Source organism: Babylonia areolata, chromosome 2 (assembly GCF_041734735.1).
Source record: "Babylonia areolata isolate BAREFJ2019XMU chromosome 2, ASM4173473v1, whole genome shotgun sequence".
Classification (NCBI taxonomy): Eukaryota; Metazoa; Mollusca; class Gastropoda; order Neogastropoda; family Buccinidae; genus Babylonia; species Babylonia areolata.
In genome coordinates this window covers 7,933,513-7,959,343 of record NC_134877.1, presented here as the reverse complement: position 1 = coordinate 7,959,343, position 25,831 = coordinate 7,933,513, and the positions used below count along the sequence as shown (strand labels likewise).

Here is a 25,831-nt window from a genome sequence, read left to right as displayed (position 1 = left end):
AGCTATGAATAGAATCTAGAAAGATTCACCAGGCTAAAGCTACCACTATTTTTGTCAACAAAGTGAATGCAAACCAGGGAAAAGTCAGAATATTTCGATGACGAGTTATCTCGTCATTGTGGCAGCGAAGCATACATGCTTGCCATGACGAGTTATCTCATCATATAGGCAGCCTAGGGGTTAATTGCTGATGAGGAGTCATTTAATCCGCTGAATAGTTAGGACAAGTTTGCACAAATAAGAATCTTTTCATCAGACTTGAAACATTGAAAAATGTCAGTTTAATAACACAGGACAGTCTTGTGGAGAGCTGCTGCTCATGAATTATTATATGTACAGGAAAACAAGGATCTCAGTGCACACCAACCTCCAACAGTATAATTGGTTGAAAGGGGGAAGGGGGGATTATCACTTCAGGAATGTAAATATAGCTGTCACAGGTCACGCGGTGACAACCTCTTGTTTTTCAATGGTGTTGAAAGGGTTACAGGGAGGAACCAGAGTGACCATGCGTGACATCTCTGCTTCACGTTTGGCTCCTGAGTTCTGAGCAGGTGGGAATGGCCTGTGAAAACAACAGAGATCACATAGAAATGATGGAAAGAGATCAAGAAAAACAGCTAGACAGAAAGATATAAAGTAGCGCAGGCAGCAGAACAACAACTTTGAGGACCTTCATTATTGTGGTAGCATGAAGCATCAAGATGTATTACAGTACAATTACTTGAATTATTTGCTATACTGTAAACATATGGTGAAAACACACATCAGCATCTGACATAACACACACACACACACACACACACACACACACACATGCATGACAGGGACCAACAAACAGACAGAAACAGACAGACAGACACACATAAACACACACATAAACACACACATAAACACATTCACATGAACAAAAACACACATATATTGAGAAAAATAATAACATACCTGTGGATCAGTGAGGTGGTTGGTTGAGTGGAGGGTTGAGGGGGTGGATGTGTGTTCGCTGGAGCATAGCGACCTTGCCACAGGGTACAGCCTTTGTATCCAGGAATGTTGGGACGGCTAGATAACATAGGGGAACAACGCTCATCTTTTACTGATTCAATGTAAAAAAAAAAAAAAAAAAAAAGTTTCAAAAATTGCACTGCACTAGCCTTTGGTTTGTGTTCTTACTTTCTTTTATGCTTCCATTTTGATTAATCAGACTCTTGGTAATTAAATGGTAATATAATATGCACTTAGAACTTTCACAAACACTGCAATTAAACTGGTTTTCCTATAAACATACAAATGTTACAGCCCCGATGTACCTGGTATTGTTATTGATCTGGACATGTTCATGTCACAATAAACCATGTCTGATTTAACTCCCCATAGCTCACAGAATAAATATGGCAGATGCTAAACCATACCCAGTATCAGTGCCTTTGGTTCAAACTTGACTCAGAAAAATAATATAATATTTAATCATGACAACATGGATGCAACAGTTATGTTTGATATACACTGAACTGCAACGTTTTTTGCTTTCAACAATACATGCACAAAAGCAAGGGTGTGTGAGGTAACTGGTGTTCAAATAAATGCAGCAGTATCAAGCTGGGTGCTCCTTAAACACTCATCATCAGCAAAATCTGCTCCAATCAGGAACAAGAGGCCTTAACCCACACACCCCATTTCCTTGCCTCCCCTGCACCATCCCTCTTGATGATGATGCTTGGGGCTTTTCCAGTGTAAAGAATTTATCCATTTTCTGGAAATTTTCTGCCTGAAGGTGCCTCTTTTCTATCATTCACTTTGTATCATTCTTAGCTCTATGACCAGGGTGGTGTTCATGGAGTGTAAGAATGATGATGTGATGGCACTGCACTTACTGGGCAGTGTCAGAAGGGCGGGGCAGGGACACCCTCTTGATGGTGAAGGGGTGGAAGGGCTCCCCAGGGTTGTCCACCTCCTCCAGGTTTTGACCGCCTATGCACCCTCTGTGGATAGAACAGTGCTCAGGGGTGCATGTGTGTGTTCACATGTGCTGCTATTTTCACATGCATAGCCACACACAGTTGCTTATTCAGATCACACAAGAAAGAAAATAGTATATGTATTATATAGAAAATATAGCAAACATAAATATACATACATTTATACACACATACATGCACACTATGTCCACAAATGGACAAACATTTGACAGGCGCAACACCCAAGTGGTTAAAGCTTTGGACCTTCAATCTTAGGGTCCCGGGTTCGAATCTCCATAACGGTGCCTGGTGGGTAAAGAGTGGAGATCTTTCCAGGTCAACATATGTGCAGACCTGCAAACCTGCTTGTGCCTGAACCCCATTCATGTGTATATACAAGCAGAAGATCAAATATGTATGTTAAACATCCTGTAATCCATGTCAGTGTTCGGTGGGTCATGGAAACAAGAAAATACCCAGCATGCACGCCCCCAAAAATGGAGTATGGCTGCCTACATGGCGGGGTAAAAACGTTCATACACATAAAGGCCCACTTGTGTACACACAAGTGAATGTGGGAGTTGCAGCCTATGAATAAATAAGAAGCAGAAGGACAAACATTCACAAATAAACACATCTTCATACAGTGCAGTGGACAGTACAATGAATTAAAAAACACTAAACTGTATACAATCAATCTTGAATATGATTCATGATGAGTTCCCCCCCCCCTCTCTCTCTCTCTCTTTCTCAACGAGTGTGATTGATCATATACTTACCCATACAGTGGTATCTGATGTACTCTTGGGCAGGGGCTTGCACTGTCAATCAATCATTGTTCCTTTCAATGCTAACAACAATATTGATATATAATAGCAACAAAAACAAAAATTGTTTGAATGAAGTGAAAGGAAATTACAGAAAATATTCATAAAAACAAGAGAATTTTAAAACAGCAGCATTAACAACACTCCTAGCTACAAAAATAAAGTACTTTACTTTCCTAGTCTCGTTATTCTTTCATTTTGAATATAAAAAAAAATCCATCGAGGCAACCGTGTATTTGTTTTGTATTGTCTGTATATTCTGTGTAGTATTCAAAACTGAAAACTTATACCAGTCTTGAATAAAATCTAATTTGTGTTTATACATTTCTTCTCTCATTGCTGCTGTCTGCACGTCAACTGATCAGTGTCTGGATTTGTTCCAATATACCTTTTACATGCCTGTGAGCCAGCTGAAATGGTAACATGATGATCAGCATTGACTTGAAGTTGTGTACCCTTTGAATGGAGAATTACTTCTCTTTATTGTTGTTTACTAACTCCAAACGAAAGGCCCCCAATTCAGGGCCCTTCTGTTTACAAGTGTTTCAGACGAAGGGCCCTGATAAGGGCCTTAGATACTTTTGAATTTTTGGAGTGGCACCTAATTTCCATAATGATGTTATGAGCTAAGAATATCTTAACTGATCTTACCACTCTCCACTGCAACCAGTAAACGCAGAGTGTGTTGCTGTGCTTGCGAGCAGAGCAGTTATTTTCGCGGTGACTGGTTCACGTGTACAGTGTGTTTCAACAATGGCATTTGATCCAGTTTCATCTCAGTCACAATGCAGACAACAGATTTAGATGAACTGGATCTATCAAGGCTGTATAACATTCTGGGTTTAATCTATTTCAAACTCTTTGTGCTTTCCTGGATTAAAGCCATCAGTGTGTGCAAATTTTGAATAAAAAATATGGATACTTTCATCATCTCACTGTACAATAGCATAAGGGAGAAAATTTTATATTTTGTCCCCAACTCACTTGTTATCTTACTGATCAGTTTTGAAGTTTTCAGTTCATAAATTCCAACATTTGTTTCTTTTGGCGATTTTATTTCTTACCCATACAAATGGGTCATCTGTGGGGAAATTCAGGGGAGCTAACCAGCATAACTAAGTGAGTTAATACCTCCCTCTCCTCCCTCACTACTCTTTCATTTCAAATCAAAAGTCCATTGAGGCAACCATGTATTTATTCTGTATTGTTTGTATATTCTGTGTTGCATATTCAAGACTAAAAGGCTATACTGGCATAGATAAAAGCTAATTTGTGTAAACACATTTCTTCTGTCATTGTTGCTGTGTGCACATGTCAGATGATGGGTTTTGGGACAGGACCACAATATCCTTTCGTGTGTGTCTGGGTTTGTTCCTTTGTACTTTCTATTTACCTGTGTGCTAGCTGAATTGGTAGCATAAACAGCATTGACTTGTTTCACAACCAAGTTCCTCATGGATATCTCTGCTGAAGTTCAGCAGTCCCCAGTACTAGACATGTGTGAAAAATAATAAGTATAGATTTGTCATAGTTACATGAACTGAAATCAGAAGTAAATCAAAACTAACGTCTCCTTCATAAAAATGGTAAACACTGTGTAGAGACTGCTTTTGTCAGTCTACTACTTGAACTCAACTTCATGAGTCAGGGTGTGGTCAGTTATTCTGAGTGGACATCATTCTGTCACACTGCATGCCTCTCTAGAGGTGAAATCAGTTACTGTGCTTGTCTGATGCATGTTGTATGGTAAACATTGATTCCATATGTTATAGTGTGTCAGGCACCAATGGTAGAGATTTTGCAGCACACGCTGCTTACTGACAGACCCCTCCTACTCCCATCCCCCCTCCTCTCCTTCCTTCCCCCTTCTCTTCTTACCAATACACTAAATGAACTCCTTCCTCGGACAGGCTGTAAACCCCCGCCAACCCCCCTCCCTTTTCTACCATCTCTCCCTTCCCCCATCCCCTTTACCCTTGGCCACAGAGTGCAGAGATAGCAAGACCAGAATTTATGGGGGTTGATACTTCATAGTATGGCACCCCATTTATCCTAAGCCCCCCCCTCTCCTTTTCACCCCCCTTCCCCCCACAGGCCCCCTCCCTGGCATCTATCCCTGCTTACACCCTCTCTCCCTCCTCACCCCCTCTAGCACTGAGTCCAGAGGAAGCAAGTTATTGTGGAATATAAATACTAATTAAATGTGATGTCTCCTGGGATGTCAGGCCACAGCTGTTTACAGTCCCCTGCCCTTTTTCCTTTCCTTTCCATCAACATCAAACCCGCTTTCTCCTTTGTTGACCCTTCCTCTCTGATTCTGATATTTACCACACATGACACTACCAGCAGTGTGTGTGTGCTATCCATGTTGATCTCTGGCAGGATGGCATCTGCCTCAATGGTCACCACATGGTGTGGTGTGTTTATCATGAGCTGTTTAGAACAGAATCAGGGCTGGGCGATCTTTCCTCCTCCTTCCCTTCCTCTTTTCACCCCCCCCCCTCCACTCCCCTTCTCCTTGACAATGCTGGGTTCTGTGAGAAAAGTGCTGATGTGCAAATCTAGCACTGTTGGTCCCAGATTGGTCTGTTAACTTCAGCCAATTGGAAACGTTCTGGGTCGGAAGATAGTTTGCATACAGCGCCAACTTGTGAAGAGGATAAAATGAACAGGCAAGTGGGGTTTCTTCCTTTTTTCTTCCTTGCAGCAGGCCAGAGAGCCAGACAGACAAGACAGTACCATGTGAGTGTCAAACTTGCATCTATTTTTCAGACTTAGTTGAATGCTTGATTTATGGTATACTTGGATTCTGTGACTAACACACTGGCTCAGTGGGATTGTGTTCTGCTACATGAATATAAAGTGAACCCTGAAACGTTTGGGGCTGTGAGTAATGCTTGTACTAGTAATTTGCTTTGTTGACAATTTACTTTCTGGTTTTTGGAAACAGTTTGGAGTTTGTAGAATTGTGATGTTGTGTCACAAGAGCGTTGAGAGATCCTTTTTAGCTGATGTGGTATTTCACAGTTAATGTAACTGGAATATGTTGATGCAGATACCATGACTTGTGAGAGAGCATAGCCAGCATGTGTATGGCTTAACTGTATTTGAGGCTAGTGACTGAGGGAAAAGTGGTTAAAATACACAATGTAGTCAATACATGACTAAATGGAGTACTGGTTTAGGGTATTTGGGTATCCCCCCCCCCTTTTCCTGTTTCCTACAGGTTGATATTATGGTATGATGCTTGGACATCATGTTTGGGTTTACATGTTGTGCATCTTGGCTTACATAAATGATAATGTTCAGTAACATGTCAGTGGTGTGTCAATTGTTGACATACTGTGGGAACAATGTAAGCATTCAGTCACAAAGAAACACAGATTATGTGTGGGTTGCATCTGTGTAGAATGTTTTGGTTGCAGCAGTATGCTGAGGTATGACATACCTATTTTGTATGTTAGGTGGTGATGGTTATATTCAAGGTGAACAAATCTACAGGCTAACTGTATGTTCATGTGTTTCCATGTGTTTGTGCACATGGGTGATAATGCAACATGGGGAACATGTGTGACTTGGTAGTTGTGATTACCATGTGCTGTAGTCATGTGTTATATGCCAGTGGGGTAACACATAGCTGTGTGTGTTCAATAAGATTTGAGACCACTGAGAGGCAGTCCTATGTTGGTGCACACAGGTTGCTATATATTTACCAAATTACTTGGTAACTATATGATTCCCATGTAAAAATTTTACCAGTGAGATACTTTGCAGAGACAAAGTACAGATTTGTTCAGTCTTAATGGAAACAGTTATTACTGTATGGTGATTTAACTGGAGTTAAACACTGGGAGTTTGTAATTGTCTGCCACATACTTGGTGCGATAGCTATTAATGTATGGTGATTTAACAGGAGTTAAACACTGGGAGTTAGTATTTGTTAGTCATATATTTGGTGCACATTAACTTATGTGCCACTGATTGTTGATGGTAAGCTATATGAAGCTTGTTTTACATCTTTACATAGATCTCTTTGAGAAGAGAGTGTACGGCTAGACATTGAGTGTCAGAATGGAGAAAGGTTATCTGTGGAATTGTTTACTTGTCCAGACAACATAATGATGTTTCTGTTACATCAGTGCAATTATGTCTAGCATATGTTTTGGTATTGATTTAACCTGGGTTTTAATATTGTGTGTGTTCCAGGTGTGCTGTTTAAAGTTAGAGAAATAAACACCTCAATTCCTCTTTCTAAAAGACCCTGCTGTGGTACGAGGAGAGAGCGGATTGTGCACCTATCCTCTGCCTGTTATCCTACTATACCTCTTCACCTTCTACACCTACCCGTACAACCACTACACCCCTATCCCCACCACCACCCTTTTAACACATATTTGATTCTTCAATACTTTCTTATATTCCCATTCTGTTTGCTCTTGCCAGTGGTTCCCACATTCAAGCCACTTGTTCTTCTTTATGCTTTCATTGAGCCTTTTCCATCTCTTTCCATGTCATACCAAAACTGTCTGGAAATAACTCGCATGACAAGAGGCATTCAGGAGGGAGGGTAATATCAGTGAACAGGAAAAACATACTTTTGTAGCACTGTAAACAGAGTTAATTTGTCATTCAGCAATTGCTTTTGTGCATTTAGTTAACGATACATGAAGTCTGATATAAACTGGCCTTAAAATTCTCTCTCTCTCTCTCTCTCTCTCTCACACACTCACACAGAATTTACATGCACAAATACACACACATTCACATGACCAGACATTGTCCACACATAATTTGTAAAACTGACAAAGGGGTCAAGGGGGAAATGGGGGGGGGGGGGGGGGGGTAGGGGGGGCATGGGGTGGTCGTTTCCCCTTTTTTCCTTCCTCTTAAAATAAAATGCTGTGAATTAAATGCAGATGTGTTTTATAACCCATGTTCACAGAAAACTAGGTAAACACACTCTGATCAAAAATACTAATGGAAGCAGAGGAGTGGAGGATAGCAGAACCACTCACAAGTTGATGGGCTGGGTCTTGTAATATCCATGCCTTTTCTGGAACCAGTCCCATGCTCGTCCAGTGCACTGACGATACAAACAAAACTGGTCACACACTATTATCATTGTCACATACTTCAAAGATTCATTTCCCCGTAAATTTATATCAGAACAATGTATCCATTATTCTAATACACCCCTCTTCCCTCCCCTAATAAACTTTTTTTTTTTTTTTGATACTTAAACTTTGGTGGATACCACACTGCTAAAGTATCTTCTCAGTCATGATGAACATGTTTTTCTTTAAAATATAAAGTCATATTGACAAAAACGCCCAAAACTGCTTTTTGTCTGTCAGAAAAAACACACATCCAACCATAGTTTTTGTCAGTAGCAACCAAATTAACTCATTCTATATTGCCAGGTGACTTCCTTCATTATACTCTCTGTTCTGGCCGTTTCTTTACGCTACAAGAAAAATATCTAAAAAAGAATGCAAGTACACACAGCTGTGAAATTTGGTACTGATATAAAGAATAGAATGGACTAACATTTGGCAAAGTTTCAAAGCACTCACTTTATTATTGACTGATTTATCATATTTTGAAAAAAATACATGTTTTTTTACTACTGACATAAAGGGGGTGCGTTCTTCTCATATAATAGATATTTTACAAATGTGGTCTTTTGTAACATAGACACTTCCTAACTGAAGCAATTGAATGGGCAATTGCATATGCACAGTGGATATCCACTATAAAATCAGTTTGTATTCGACTTTGAGCCACAGTACTTGCTGAAGCTGACAGAGACGCCATCTTGTCGAGTGAGCGAGCGGGAAGGAAGAGTTGGGTGACTGTATACTCGCATATATAGTACTCAAACAAAGGCATTCTCAGCCACAATAAAAGTACAGGTGCACTTTTGGATGACTGTAGAACAGAGCTGTGCCATTTAGTTTCGCACAAGACCATTTACCTATGAACTATGAATTTTTTAACTTGTGGTATGCTATAGCGTACCCCAGTAACAAAGCGTTGTGCACATGAGGTACACTATAGCGTATCTTAGTATAGAAAGAGTTAATAATAAACAACTACAATAAGAAAAAAAATCAAAATTCAAAACTTTTTTTGTTTTGTTTGTACTTACAGGTACATCTAGCGTATCTTAGTATAGAAAGAGTTAATAATAAACAACTACAATAAGAAAAAAAATCAAAATTCAAACCTTTTTTTGTTTTGTTTGTACTTACAGGTACATCTAAAACTACTCAATTCTTAACAGAAAACATCACATGCTATTGGAGCTAACCATGTCAGACCATGATCACAGATGTGTGATGTGGAGACTTTGACACTGAGGTGACTGACCTGCCATTCCTGAGCAGCAGGGTCATACTTTTTGTTGGACCAGCAGTGTGAGATCATGTCAGGTTTGCCTTCAGCTGTGCTGACTGGAGGCCACAGCTTGGGGGCCAACATAGTGTCCCATGGCACTTCAGCATATGACCTTCAACACAGTATTGTGCATTCTTCACCCTTGGTCTTTTTTTAAAACACAGCAAATGCTGAATTCAAATGGTCATATCTTAAAACAGCCTTTAGAAGAAAAAAAAAAAAGCGGGATTAACTTTTGCCAGTGCTAGCTTGTTCATTTCTTATACTCATGTTTCATTTTCACTACTTAAAAGACAACATCCAGCTGCTTTCTGCACCACGTTCAATGCAAGACTGACAGCACTGCCTGAGCAAAGTGTGCTGTTTCTGATAACACAATGACAAACGCTCATGCACACACTGACATGTGAACAACACAGAACTTGTGATCCAATTTTGATGGCACACTCAAAGTCTATCAATGTACAGTGTGTCATTATTATGAAACACAAAAGAGTGGTGGCTGGTCCAGAAACTCCTCAAATAAAAGAAAGTCAATGACAAAGACCTGGCCACAACAGGCTACACAGATTTTGACAGCAGTATGATGACAGAACCATCAACTTCAACACACATCATGAAGTTCAAAACCATCAATACACAGACATCTCCACCCCCTACCCCCCACCCCCCACACACTCCCCAAAACACAAACAAACAGAACACCACCACTGAAAAGCAAAGCACTGACAACCAAGACACCTCCAGATGTGACAAAAACTCACTGCAAAACATGTGGAAGATCCCAATACAGAAAAAACACCATGGTTAATCTTAGACCAGTTGTACACATTAAGGCATGACTCACAAAAACTGATGAATGATTTCTTACTAAGCTGGCCAAAACTATGGTAAATGTTTCAATAGACAAAAAAAGCATTAAAATGCAAAACTTGGAGGGTCAGTCCTTGTTTTCAAAATGTCTCACAGCCACTCAAAACATCTGTGCTTGCTGGTTCTTCTCCCTTGCGAAAAAAAAAAAAAAAAAAAAAGAAGAAAAAAAAAGGATAAAAGATTCTGCAACAGCTGAGGATGGACACTTCTGGCATTTCTGGATGGACATTTCAATACAGATGACTTGGTGTTACAAAACAGCTAAGATAAGATAAGATAAGATAAGAATAACTTTATTATCTCCAACTGGAGAAATTTGGTCAGGTGCATTATCACAACATAGACAAGTAAACAACATGGGGACCATAACTGTACAAGCCAACAACAGCCCCAACAAATATTATGAAGATACAAATGTAAAAAAATATCACATACATCGTTTCATACATACATCCACACACTGCAGGTAATAACTAGTATTCTTAATGTAAAAACAGAAAGAATTAAGAAACATTATTTGAATATAATTATAAACATAGCCTACTATACTGCACATTGATTATAATAGACAGATAAGATAAGAATAAAGATGAATTGCGGAAAACCACAACCAGATAATCAGCACACACCTTCACCGCCCCCCCCCCCCGCCCCCCCCACCCCCACCCCACACACGCGGATAACTTGATTAAACAAGAGTAATAAACATATGTTCTCAAATAAAAGCATTTCACATATTCGCTTTTAAAAACATTGCAATTAATTATTACATCGTAATTATTAAACAGAAATATATTTAGAATATGGACGTTAGCATTAGACATATTCATTGTACATTCATCCTGCATATTGCACATTATTCTTCCTACATATTGCACATTCATTATAACCAATTGTCACGTTTTAAGCTCAGTAAACACACACACACACACACACACACACACACACACACACACACACACACACCCCACAACTAGAACAAGGTACAGCCTATCATGCACGGACTTTCACACGTCTCACATGAGAGTGCGCGCTCGCACACACACACACACACACAGTTCTCAAGAATTTAAAAGGTGGATTGAACGTGGAATAAAAGTCTTCAGAGCTCTGGATTTCAACTTAAAAGTTCTGTAGCGTCGTCCTGATGGCAATAGCTCATAATACTTTGCTAAAATATGGGTGTCGTCAGTTGCTATCTGCCTGCTTTTTTTAACCACTCGACTTTCATACAGCTCTTGCATACTAGCTTGTTTCACTCCCACAATTTTACTGCATACACTCATGACATCGTTCAAAACACGCTTACTCCTCACTCCCAAACTTCCATACCAGCACATAAATGAAACTGTAAGCACAGACTCGATACAACATCGATAATAACTTTGAAGAATATTTGAATTTATACCAACATTTCTAAGCTTCTGTAAACAAAAAATTCTAGATTGACATTTCTTATGAATGGAATCAACATTTCTGTCAAAAGTCAGCTTATTGTCTAAGATGGTCCCTAAATATCTATATTCATTGACCCTCTCCACTGTTTGACCATCAATAACAAGGTCAGCTACAGGCAAGGGGTCTTTCCGAAAATCTATTAACATTTCTTTTGTTTTCAATACGTTGAGATCCAGATAGTTTTTCTCACACCAGGAACAGAACTTTTTAATTTCACTGAAATAAATAGCATCAGAGTTGGACAGATCTTCAACTGCTGAATCATCAGAATATTTTATGACAGGAGTTTCCTCCGTGCCTCTGCAGTCATCTGTGTACAGTGTAAAAAGAACAGGGGACAGCACTGTACCTTGGGGTGCACCAGTAGAAGTAGATTTTAGAGAAGAGCGGGCAGAATGAAAGCGGACGGACTGAGTTCTATTGAGAAGAAAACTTATTATCCAAAGAGTAAGCTTCGGATCAACATCCATGCCTAGCAGTTTGAGGGCAAGGAGATGAGGTTGTATTGTGTTAAAAGCAGAAGAGAAGTCAACAAAAAGGATACGAACGAAAGATCCCGTGTTATTCAAATGAAGGAAAGCATTATGAAGGAGAGTTAGGATAGCATCGTCAGTACTTCTGTGTGCTTTATAAGCAAACTGAAGAGAGTCAAGCTGCTGTTCAGTGAAAGAAAGAAGATGTCGGAGAATAATTTTTTCAAAGCATTTCATCACTACTGAAGTCAGGGCAACAGGATGGTAATCATTTAGTGCGGCTGGGTTCTTTTTCTTGGGGATAGGACAGATAGTAGATTTTTTCCAGATGCTGGGGACAGAGCAGTCCTTCAGAGACCAGAACACGTCACACGACTGGGAAGCACATGTTTTCAGTAATTTTCCGCAGATATTGTCGGGGCCAATTGCCTTCGTGACATTCAGTTTTAAAAATAAAGATTCAACAACTTTTGCATCGATCTCAAAGTCTTCACCTGTGTTCCTATCTTTGATCTTTTCCTGCAACTGTGAGATAACACTATCCAGTTCCCTTCCCAGATCATTCCTTTCAAAGCGACAGTAGAAATCATTCAGTTTATTTGAAAAATCAATCTGTTCATCCTTTTCCATTTTACAAGCTACAGTTTTCCTTTTCGTTTCTCCAGTGATAATTTTTAACCCATCCCATGCATCTGCCATTCTTCCCGTCTGAAACTGTTGCTCTACTGTTGACTTGAATTCCCTCTGTCCCCTTCGTAATTCACCTCTAAGCTTCTTTTGTATCAATTTCCTATCCTTCTTGTTCCCTGACTGAAACGCTACCTTTTTCTCGTTTAAAATTGTTTTGAGAGACTTTGAGATCCATGGTTTGTTGTTGGGGAAAAGTTTAATTATTTTTGTCGGAATTATCATGTCTTCACAGAAACTGATATAAGATGTAACAACATCAGCTGCTTCATGAACATTCTCACATGGGTCAGTCAACACACTCCAATCAGTACAATCAAAACATCCTCTCAGTTCATCCACACTCTCTGACGTCCAAACTTTCACACTCTTTTTCACAATCGGCTCTGTCTGTATCTTTGGTCTGTAGGCTGGGATTAAATGAACAACATCATGATCAGATACACCCACTGGTGCAAGGGGAACAGATTTGTAGGCATTAGGAATGTTCCCGTAACACAGATCGATTGTCTTGTCCAGTCTGGTCTGGCAGGTAACATATTGTTTAAAAGAAGGTAAGGCTTTCTTTAAATCACAATGATTAAAATCTCCAACAATAAAACACGGGGCGTCGGCAGAGATGAGTTGAAGGGCGCGAACAACACCTGCGATCGTCCTTCCTGCACGTGCAGCAGATGCCTGGTCAAAGACTGGGGCGTACACAACAGTCAAGAAAATACGGCCGAACTCACGTGGCAGGTATCGAGGCCTCAGCGACACTGATATGAGTTCAAGTTCCTGTGTACACAGTTGCTTCTTCACACACACATTCGCACTGTCACACCACTTCTCATTGACATACAGGCACACGCCACCACCCATTTTCTTCCCCACTTTCTTGCAGTCTCTGTCCATTCTGTACGGAGTGTTAAAACCATCAATCGCAACACATTCATTCGACACTTTCTCACTAAACCAGGTTTCGGTAAAACAAAGCACACACGAGTTTCTAAAATCATTTAAAAATCGACAGTTTGCTCGTACTTCATCTAAATTACAGTTTCTGCCGTTTGGATTAAGAGATCTGACATTGGATAAAATCATAGATGGCAGTGGGGGCTTAGTTTTATTTTTTCTCAGTCTTCTCTTCACGCCTCCTCTCTTTCCTCTCTTTCGTGCTTTCTTTCTCTCACCTTCTCTTTGAAACAAAGGCACAGAGGCCAGACTAAAGATACTGAAAGCTGCTGGGTGTGGCCAAACACCTGTGTCTAGCAAACATGGTTCTGCTATGAGAATCCAACTGAACATGATTTAGTCACAAATACAGGACATACAAAAGTGAAAACAAAGAAAGAAGGGAACAAGCTGAAGCCACATGTGCAGACAGACGAAACAGTGCTAGTGAAATCAGTTTCTGACAATGAATATGACAAAGGTAAGGAAGAAAAGTTCACACCAGTCAAAAGTGTTGGAAATGTACCAGAATTTGGAACTTGGCATGACTCTATAATTCCATCTGATGAAGTCTGGGTGAAAACAGGTGGGTATCATGGGGGTGGGTCATTCAAACTAACATTACAAATTGTAAACATCAGCAATCCTAATTCCAAACTCAACATGTGTCTGTTGGTGATATGTAACTATAAAGACAGGCCTGAAAACCTGCTACATTTGCTGAAGCCATACAATGATCAGACAGAACAAGTGGAAAACATGTCATGGAATGGGGGGGGGGGGGGGGGGGGGGGAGCCTGTTTTATGTGGTGACTGTAATATGTTCTGTGTATCTGTGTATACAGTAGATCTCGAATCTAGATGTGAGTTCATTTCACAGAAGTGTTCACTGATTCAGCAGTTGGTTAGCCAAAGGGTCTAACTTCAATCCCATTCAGAGGATGTTACTAACATGTACTATGCATTCAGGAACAGGGTTTGGCAGATGATCAACATCCAGATATATGCTACATCCCCCTTTCTTTGGTAAACAGAAAAAATAAACCTTAATGTTTATGTGAATGTGGTTTGTCTCTAGCACAGTTAATGTATTTATAAATCAAGTCTGTGGGGGTGGTTGCACTCTTCTTCCAGACCGGGTTGTCTGTGGGTAGTTGGTTGAGAGCTGTCTTGGTGAGTGTTGCACAGCATTCGGATGGGTATGGGGACCACTTGACTCTGACTGTTGTCATGTGTGCCGGTGTGGTTGCACAGCATGTCTGATGTGCCGACGGTTTCTTCTGTAGATCTGACCATCTTCTGTCTGTGCTGAGAATGACCTAGGAGTGCTGCTGGGCTGGTTTCCAATCCTCTTCTTTAGTCAGTTCACATATATATTGTCACCCTTTCTGACATGTGGCATAAGATGATTGGACCTGTCATAAAAGTTTTTCTGTGAGGTTTGAAGGTGTTGACGCTTGGTTCTGACCACATCAGGGTTGATAGTCTTGGGTTCCAGATGTTTGGAGGTAGATGGTAGAACAGATCTGAGCTGACGACCCATGAGGAGTTGGGCAGGGGATGCCAGTCCATCCACAGGAGTGGTTCGATACTCCAGGATACTAAGTAAAGCATTTTCACTTTCTGTTTTTACATGTTTGAAAATGTTCTTCATGGTTTGTATTGTTCTTTCAACCTGTCCATTTGATTGTGGATAGCCTGGACTGCTCGTGATATGTTTGAAATCTCAGTTTTGTGCAAACTTAGCAATTTCTTCAGAGGAAAATTGGGGTCCATTGTCACTGATTATAATTTCAGGGATTCCATGTCTGGCAAAATGGACAAAAAGTTTTCTTGCAACTGCATTTGAGGCGGTGCTGGTCAGTTTTATCCACTTCAAAATAACAGCTATAGTATTTAACATTTATCAAATACTGTCTGTTGTCCATAGTGAACAGGTCTGTGCCTACTTCTTGCCAGGGGTGATTGGGAATCTCATGAGATTTCATGGGTTCATGAGGATTTGATGTTCTGGTGGTGGTACAGATTGGGCAGGGGGCAACTTTGTTCTGAATATCAGTTACCATCTGTGGCCAAAAGGGCATTTCTTGGGCTCAATTTAATGTTTTTTTCAATCCCAAGATGTACTTGTGGATCTTATCCAACATCTCTGGTCTGAGTGATGTGGGAACAAAGATCTTCTGGCATTTGAAAATAATGCCATCTATGACAGATATTTCGTCACGGAAGTTCCAACAATCCAGAACTGATTTCTTGCAGTCTTGTTGATGTTGAGGCAAACCTTTTTACACAGCCACTTTAAGGTCTTGCATCTGAGAGTCCTCTGAGGTGGCAAGACATGTCTTTTCCATCTTACTGTCTGAGACAGGCAGACTAGAGATGATGGCATGGACCTGGACATCAAGATCTTCAGTAGACTGATCATCTGCTTCAGCTGGCAAGGACTTGCATGACAATGTGTCTGCAATAGGGATGTTCTTGCCTGGAACATGATGAACTTCCAAGTCATACTTCTGTAACTGAAATAACATTCTTTGCAGACATGGCGGTGCCAGTCGATGAGGCCTCTTCATGATGCTTTCTAACGCTTGTGTCTGTCTAGAGCGTAATTTTGTGTCCATAGATGTACTGGTGGAATCATTTGCAGCCGAAAAGTATGGCACACAGTTCTTTTTCTATATGAGCGTACTTTTCTTCTGATTTGGTGAAGCCCTTTGATGCAAATGCAATTGGTTATTGTTCTTGGAAGAGCGCACCTCTGACTCCATGCTTACTAGCATCAACCTGGAGTGAGATGGGTTTGCTGGGGTCAAAGTAAGTGAGTACAGGTTGACTCAGGATTACTGTTTTGGCTTTCTTTAGGGCTTCATCTTGTTTGTGATCCCAGATGAACTCTTTTTTGTCCTTGAGTAGATCTCACATGGGTTCGGATATCTGACAACTGTGGAGCAAATTTTGCAAGGTAATTTAACATACCAAGCATGTTCTTGAGTTCCTTTTTATTGTTTGGTGGTGACATATCGTGCACCGCTTTAACCCTTGCTGGATCTGGTTTCAAGCCTTCAGATGAAATGATGTGTCCGAATTACTGGACTTCAGTTGCTCCCAAAACCAGCTTGTCTGAGTTCAGCTTCAAGTTTTTTGTGCTGGCATGCTCCAGTGCACCTCACAAGTTTCTGTCATGCTCTTGCCGAATTCTTCCTGAGATGAGTACATCAGGTGTGACTCCTGGACGACCCTAAAAACTTTCATCCAACTTGTGCTGAAATTCATCTTGTGCACTGATGAGACCAAATGGCAATCATTTGAAGCGGTACCTTCCAAAAAGAGTATCAAATGTGGTGCAATATGATGATTCATCATCCAGTTTCAGTTGCCAGTAACCCTAACATGCGTCAAGCGTGAAGTACTTTGCACCAGTCAACTTGGCAAGTGCATCTTCAAGGGTAGGTATAGGGTAGTGAGGTCTCTTGATGGCAGCATTTAAGTCCCTTGGATCAAGGCAGATTCACAGCTTCCCATTCTCTTTTTCAACAGCAAGGGAATTCACCCAGTCTGTTGGAGTGGTGACTTTTTTGATGACTCCACTGGTTTCTTTCTTGTCCAGCTCTTCCTTTAGTCTCTGTGTGATAGCGTGTAGTACACAGCGTGGAGGATGAACAACAGGCATTGCTTTTTCTTTCAGATGTACAGTGATTTCACCTTCAAGATCACCAAGACCTGAAAAGAGGTGTTTGTACTCTTCAATAACAATGTTTTTTTGTCCACGGTTCTGAGGTATTCTTTGTCAATGAAGAGTTGGAATCAACAGACAAGACCAGCTGATTGAGTTTGAGCTCTAAACATGCTAGCAGACCAAGAATGGGCTGTGAAACTGGAGGTGTATCAGTAAGGTCAAATACGCCTGTATAGGAATGTTCTTTGTATTTGCATTCCATGGTGATGTCGCCTGTGACTGGTACTCTGTGTCCACTGTAGCTGAATATCTTGCTAAAGCTTGATTTTGACAGTGGTGCCTCACACATTTAAAAAAAATATATACAGATGCAGGTATGACACTGACTTGTGAACCAGTGTCAAATTTGAAACAGATATCTTTCTCTGTGTTGGTAGTAATGACAGCAAACGCAGTGTCTGGATGCTGTACAGCATTGGTGATCGCATCAATAAATAGCGATGGGTCATCTGAGGAAGGGACTATGTTCACTGATTACATGCAACAACTGAAGGGCAGCGAACAAAAAGAAGAGGAGATGAGACACCTAGAAACACAGCATGTTTGGAATGAACCAAACAAAGAAACAACATTCAAACACAGCAGGAATAGCTTCAAGAAAGAATACATGAAAAAGAAGAAGAAATAAAGAGCAAATATCAAAGCTAAATTTGCCATGCTTGTCAGGCTCCATTACCAAACACCTGGACACTGTACTTTGTGAATATAGTATCTGCCATGGCAGATCATTCACTGGCAACCACTGTCACAAATAGATGTAAGCAGACACAATCGCCGTTCTCTGTGATAGTGCTCTACACAAAACAAGTAAGCATGTGGAAAACAGTCACATAAGAGTCAGGGCTAGGGCAATCAGTCAGAAGTTCAAAACATTCAACACAATTTACTCCAGCATAACACCCTCATGTCACACTCACAACCAATGACAGAAAAAACACTGAGACACTGGACAGATACAATCAACAATACTGGAAAGAATTTCCCCAGAAGGAAGCGACACCAAAAGAACATTTACTGAAACACCAATATGTACAGTTTATTGAAAAGTATTGTCCTTGACTGTGAACTCATGGAAAGCAGGGCAGTGAAGAAGTGCACTCTACTGTGAACAGACTGATGAGAAGAGCATGGAGAAACCAAACAGAAATGCTAAAAGTTGTAACGAAAGAACAATTAGTATTGGTATCTCCAGAGCTTCAAGGAGCACTCCCCATGCTGACATTGAAGACAAAAGAAAAAAAAAAGAAAAGAAAAGAAAGAATTTACCCTACCAGTCCTGCTCTTTGATCTCCCCATCTTATTATTGTGCTGAAACTGTGTGGAATTCTCTGACTTCAAGCATTGTTTCTCCTGGTGGATGCCAGGGCGTCTTTCAGTATAAATAGTATCCCCACCTTCTGAAATCCTGTGCTAGAAATTTCCTCTTTTCTATTGCTATCTTTGTTTCTGCCTTCACTGTTGTCTCCTTTTTCTGCCTTCCCAGTCCATTCCCCTTTCTTTTTTTTTAAGCACGCCTTGACACTTTTCTCCCTTTTCCGCAGTCTGTGATGTACTGTCTGTGCTGTTTTGCTCTGGCAATGAGGTAGTAAAATTGTAAACATTGGGGTGGGCACTAACTGTCCATTCTCGTGTTATTTGCCCACATGGCCTTTTTAATGTATTTTTTGTTTGGCTTTGAAGTTGTTTTGTTTTTCTTTGTTTACATTTTTTTTTAAAATCTGGGGATGATAAATTAAGAGGAAGGGCTAGTTTTATCTGCCTGAGGAGCTAAATGGTTAAGATAATGTGTCATGAACTGTGTTGTTTAGGTTTATCTAAATGATTCTTTATATATATATATATATATATATATGTATGTTATAGTGTGTCAGGCGCCTATGGTGGAAGTGTGGGATTTTCTCAGACACACTGCTCACTGATTGACCCCTCCTTCCTACCTCCCTACTCTTCTCCCCCCCATCCTCCTTCCATGGCATCTATCCCCACCAACACCCCTCCCCATACCCTCTCTCCCTTGGCCAAGTGCAGAGGGAGCAAGTTATCAAGAAATACTAAGTAAAGATGGTATCTCCTCTGACCATTCTCTTCCTATACACTCCCCTGCCCCTTTCCCTTCCACTTCCATCACCCTCAACCCCGTTCTGCCCTCCTCCCCAACCCCCCCTCCTTACCCCCCTCTGGCAGGATGGCATCTGCCTCAGTGGTCAGTGAGAGGCATGGTATGGTGTGTTTATCATGAGCTGTTTAGAACAGAATCAGGGCTGTAGGCTACCTAAATTAACGAAAAATATGCTTAAAGTGGAAATTGCTGCAATATAAATTTTTGTTTGCTGAATATTACTCTACATGGTTTGTAGAATCTGAAAATCAACCCTAGGATGCACAGGTCTCTGTCCTAGTAGCTGAAAAATAGGTCACATTACGCAATACCTTGTACAAATGACCTACTTTACAAATCCTTGCGGGAACATGCAGAAGTTGCACTTCGTTGGAAAGGTCTTGAAAAATTACGTTCAAATCTGTCATCAGACCATATTCCTATGATAAAATACAACAGTAAAAGGCTTATTTGTGTGTCAGTCAATATAAGATCCGCTTAACTGAGTATTCCTCGGTCAGCTCCTCCAAAGATATCACAGGAGAGTTTGCTGTAATTTCCTTTTGCTGAATATTACTCTACTTGGTTTATAGAATCTGAAAATCAACCCTAGGACCCACAGGTCACTGTCCTACTAGCTGAAAATTAGGTCACATTACATGATACCTTGTACAAATGACCTACTTTACAAATTCTTATGGGAACAGCTCCTCCAAAGATATCACAGAAGAGTTTGCTGTAATATATTTTCTTTTGCTGAAAATGACTCTACATGGTTTGTAGAATCTGAAAACAACCCTAGGACCCACAGGTCACTGTCTTACTAGCTGAAAATTAGGTCATATTATGTGATACCATGTACAAATGACCTACTTTACAAATTCTCGCAGGAACATGCCGAAGTTGCACCTCATTGGAAAAGTCTTGAAAAACTATGTTCAAATCTGTCATCAAATCATATTCGTAACATAAATCACAACAATAAAAGGTTTATTTGTGTGTCAGTCACCAGTAAGCATAAGATCAGTTTGCCCTGGTATTCTTCGGTCACTTCCTACAAAGATAATCACAGGAGAATTTGCAGAAGTAACACTGCGGCAGTTACCACATGTAACAGAGCAGGCCAGTCCATGTTTCTTGCAGCTCCACCACCTTGAATTGTAGTCTAACCGGCAGCTGTATCCAATTACTTAAAGAAGTGTGTCTGGAGCAGGTTGTGCATAATTATTATGTGATGGCATGCACAAACAGTAATGCCAGGCATATATTCTCTCTAAGTGCCTGTTGTAGCCTTTGGATGACCCACACTCGTTGTTTCTTTATCTATGACTTTGAACCTGATCTGAAAATTTGGGCCGACATGGTATCAGAGCAAAATCAGCAGGTTGGTGTCTTCACCAATGACCACAACAGGATGATCAGCTGTATGTCTGATGGCAGTTTCAACATTTTCAACGATCAGGGTGTCTGCATCAATTAGGCTGTGAAGTGTTGGGTGTCCATTTGCCACAAACATATCACAAAGCACAGTTATAAGTCTCAGCTTGTTCACAAGGTTTGCCAGAAATACTCCATTTTTTAATGATAAAACGATGTTGGTATTGAAGTTGACTGTGGTTCAAACAACACGCACTGACCGACAAAGATGGGCCATGTCTTTTGTGGACTGATCAGTTCCATAGCCACAAGAAACAATGACAGAGGGCTAAATTCATGTTCCCTGGAATAGACTTCATGTTTTATGATCCTGGATACACTTAATTGGTGGCAAAACCTCTATTCTATATCACCTCTGTTAAGTTTTGCTGCTGTTTCGATTCCGAAAATTTTTGACTCTGAATCTTCTGTCTCCAGGATGTCAAACTACAGGTTGAGGATCTTCCAAGAAACTGTTCTGAGGGTTACTACATTGGTATTTTTGCCTCATCTTAATATCAAAATATCTGCCTCAACGTGTTCAGGAAGTTTGTTCTTTTATACGTGTTTTGTAGTGTATGCATCAACTCTATCCCCGCAAAACTCTTGCGTTTTGGATACAAGATCAGACAACGTGGCTTATTCAGCATTATTTATTTCCAAATGTTGACATATTTTGAAGATAGTGTGCAACCTGGCCTCTTAAGGATCCTCAAAGGACAGGGACGGTTTGGGTCTTTTGCGTCGGTAAATCAAGCAGGAATGTTCCTGTGTTTTGAGGCTGGCACTGTGGGCAGCATGGTACACAGCATCCCTTGCAAAAAGGTCCTCCATACGTGCTTACCAAATTCTGTCAGATACTGTTTTTGCCCTGTTGTTATCTCGATCTTTGGGGACACCTAGAATAGCTACCTGAAATCCTTCTTGTGGTCTGGTTTTTACTGGGAAGGCTTTATGTATTTTTCTCCGATTATCGACATTAGCAAGGATACCACAAAACAGACAGTGGATCCTTAGATCATAGGCAGGCTGACCGTCTGGATGGCCATCTGTACAGGCATTTTGTTTCGTCTCTGGATATGTCATAATTGTTTTCGCATTTGTAAAGACAAGCCAGCCTTTTGTACGTAATCTCTGTCCTGCACACTTTAAAATGTCACCATACTATACACTGTACCGATTGACAGTCTTAGATCCAGTCTCACCTAATTTGGCTGAGTATTATCATGGAATTCTTAGCACATGATGCACTTTGCTTCTCTTTCACCTGTAACACACAGAGTATAGACCATCTTATTACCCTTTTACTTGTTCAGTGATATTGACCTTATTTGTTCTCACATTTATCATTAACACACACACACACACACACACGCATGCATCCATTAGCCAGAATAATAATCACAGTTTTAAAAGTTTGCATGGAAAAATAATCAGCTTTTATCACATTTCCATATCCATGCTGATAAAGAAAATAAACCTAGAACTCCAACAACAAACGCTATAAATGAAACATAGTTAAAGCATTCCTACTAACTTAACAATTTCATCATAATTACCTTATCGAGATATCAAAATACAATTACATAAAATTAATGGGTTACATGGCGAGCTGTGTCATATTTCGTTTGTGTAAAAGAATGAAAACATTCAAGAAAGCACATTACTCTTACTAGTTTTCTTCTTCGGGGAGATCCGCCAATTCCATGGGATTTTGAATTTCTTGGTCGGCCATAGTTTTTCAAGGTCAGTTACCAGCGAGTGTACGCCTGTCCGTATATCGTGGCAAGCGCAATGCCAAGATAAGAACTACGCTTTTCTGGGTAGCAGATGCCACCATTCACACACTGTGTCAACACCTCATTATCTCAACTGCGGCTGGTGCGCTTGCCGCGAGTTGTATGGCGTACCAGAGCGGTCAGTATTTTAGCAGATCACAGCATTCGAAAACTTAATTTGTTAATTATGACCACATACGAAACTTTTGTGTATCCTAGGGTATTTTTCTTGTTATAGGTGACTTTATTCTAACTTTTGAGCAGAAAAAAATTATATTGCAGCGATTTCCATTGAGAAATTAGTTTCGGTAGACTACTGGGCGATCTTTCCTCCTCCTTCCCTCCCTCTTTTCATCACCCCCCCCCCTCCTGTCCCCTTCTCCTTGGCAGTGCTGGGTTCCATGAGAAAAGTGCTGGATTTGCAAGTCTAGCACTGTTGGTCCCAGACTGGTGTGTTAACTTCTTCAACCAATTGGGAATGCTCTGGGTCGGAAGATAGTTTGCATACAGCACCAGCTTGGGAAGAGGATAAAATGAATAGGCAAGTGGAGTTTCTTCCTTTTTCCTTCCTTGCAGCAGGCCGGAGAGCCAGACGTACAAGACAGTACCATGGGGGCTGTGAGTGTCAAACTAGCATCTATTTTTCAGACTTAGTTGAATGCTTGATTTATGGTACATTTGGATTCTGTGACTAACACACTGGCTCAGTGGGATTGTGTTCTGCTACATGAATATAAAGTGAACCCTGAAACGTTGGGGGCTGTGAGTAATGCTTGTACTGATAATTTGCTTTGTTGGCAATTTACTTTATGGTTTTTGAACAATGCTTTGTTGGCAATTTACTTTATGGTTTTTGAACAATGCTTTGTTGGCAATTTACTTTATGGTTTTTGAAAACAGTTTGTAGAATTGTGATGTTGTGTCAGAAAACAGTTTTGAGTTTGTAGAATTGTGATGTTGTGTCACAAGAGCGTTGAGAGACCCTTTTTTTTTTTTTTTTAGCTGATGTGGCATTTCACAGTTAATGTAACTGGAATATGTTGATGCAGATACCATGACTTGTGAGAGAGCATAGCCAGCATGTATATGGCTTAACTGTATTTGAGGCTAGTGACTGAGGGAAAAGTGGTTAAAAGTACACAATGTAGCCAATACTTGACTGAATGTGTCAACACAGACTGAGGTCTTTGATGGAAAATTAATGTTGAAAAATGTATATGATGATTACACGGTATCATCAGAACGTAAAACTTCCGGTCTACATGACGTCCATTTGTCATCTGCAACAAAACCTGGTCTTCACAACAACCACCTGCCATCATCATCTGAGGAGACATTACCTAATCTACATGACGATCACCCGACATCGTCATCAAAGGAGACATCATCTGGTTTGCAAGACGGTCATCTGACATTGTCATCGGAGGAGACATCACTTGATCTACATGAATATTTTCTGAAATCGTCATCAGAGGAGTCATCACCTGTTCTCCACAATGACCATATGACATCATCATCTGAAAATGCTTCACGTGTTCTGCACGATGACCACCTGACGTCGTCATCTGTAAAGACATCATCGGGTATACATGAAAGCCTTCCAACAGCATCACCTCAGCAGACATTACATACTCTACAAGACGACCACCTGACGGCGCCAACTGGGGAGACAACTCCTGATACACATGACCACCACCTGCCGTCATCATCAGAACAGTCATCACTTAGTCCACATGAATACATAACATCACCATCTAAGCAGTCATCACCTAGTCTACAAGACGACCACGAGACGTCGCCATCTGGGGAGACAACACCTGGACTGTATGATGACTACCAGAGGTCGTCATCAGCGGAGACAACGACTGGTCTATATGAAGACCTTTTTACGTCGTCATCCGAGGAGATGAAACAACAGCTTGTTAACTACCTAACATTGCATCAAATCAGTCATCACATTGTCTACACGAAGAACACCTCATCACCTTGTATTTTGATAGTATAAGGCCCTTTATCTATCATTATCTTAGTTTTAAATTCGGATATCTCATTATCTGATGATATTTTTTTCTACGATTCATTCTAGCTGATAAATGACTAAGAAGTTGCAAATAACATGTAGGAATCTATCAGTCTTGCAATGGAACTCCCGCTCTTTGAGTACAAATATCGATAATCTGCGTGCTTACCTTTTTGAAAATTCTCATCATATTCTCCTTTTTCAATCCTTGAATGTTACTAAAAATAAGTTACCGAATCTGAAAGGTTATTATTATCCTCCGGTTTATCATATAAGCGAGGATTCTGACAAGATTAGTACAGCTATTTACGTACAGTGTGGTTTGAATTACGCAAGTGTCCATCCATCTCCTATTTCAAACTATATTGTCAGCTACGTTTGTAAAATTGCATGTCTCTAATAATCAAATCATACATTTTACGTCAGTCTACTATCCCAAAGGTCCAAGTAAGCAAAATACAAATTGGTTGCGAACATTAAATTGCTCAAAAGAAAGATGGATCGTCGGGGGAGATTTTAATTCCCATGCTCCCTTCTGGGATTGTGATTGTCAAATAATATCTCATCCTGACTTTGTTGAAAATATTGTTGATTCATCATTGCATTTACTTAACGATGGGAGGATTACACGTATTCCAGATGTGGCTCATCATAGAGCATCGGCACTTGACCTAACCTTCATATCACCATCTCTAGCTTTAACAGTACAGTGGGATACTGGTGATGATCCACTAGGCAGTGATCATGTGCCAATCACACTGTCTTTTAAGGATTGTAATATATCTAAATACAGCGGAGAAGACGAAATCCCAAAATTCAATTACAAATATGCAAACTGGGAAACATTTCAAAACTATCTTACGAACATTTCTGAAAGTGAAATTTTTTGTGAAGATTTAAATGTTTTTTATAACAACTTTCAAAAATCAATTATTGGAGCTGCTGAAATAGCAATTCCCAAAAAAGGTTCAAAGAGGAGTGACATTTTTTCTGGAAATGTTTGGTGGAATGATGCATGTGCGGAGGCTGTAAATACAAAGAAACTAGCATACTTAACATGGTTAAAACTCAGAAAAGTACCTGATAAAGATGTAAAAGAAGCCGCTCATAAAGAAATGTGTTACACAAAAATCAAGGCGAATAGAATCATAGCCCGAGAAAAAAGACAATACTGGTCA

The 25,831-nt window shown here is 40.3% G+C and overlaps 1 protein-coding gene across 1 annotated transcript in view; it reads right to left on the bottom strand.

Annotated features, from left to right (window-relative positions):
- LOC143297210 (protein SPMIP7-like) overlaps window positions 1-25,831 on the bottom strand; it is a 46,115-nt gene that overhangs the window by 6,076 nt on the left and 14,208 nt on the right. Inside the window, exons 5-10 of the mRNA XM_076609425.1 lie at window positions 9,155-9,293; window positions 7,801-7,868; window positions 2,738-2,779; window positions 1,875-1,982; window positions 946-1,062; window positions 1-565 (exon numbers count right to left, since the gene is read on the bottom strand). The exon at window positions 1-565 is cut by the window's left edge and continues 6,076 nt beyond it. Of these exons, the coding sequence (XP_076465540.1) occupies window positions 442-565; window positions 946-1,062; window positions 1,875-1,982; window positions 2,738-2,779; window positions 7,801-7,868; window positions 9,155-9,293 (598 nt within the window). The 3' untranslated portion in view covers window positions 1-441. The remainder of the gene's footprint in view (window positions 566-945; window positions 1,063-1,874; window positions 1,983-2,737; window positions 2,780-7,800; window positions 7,869-9,154; window positions 9,294-25,831) is intronic.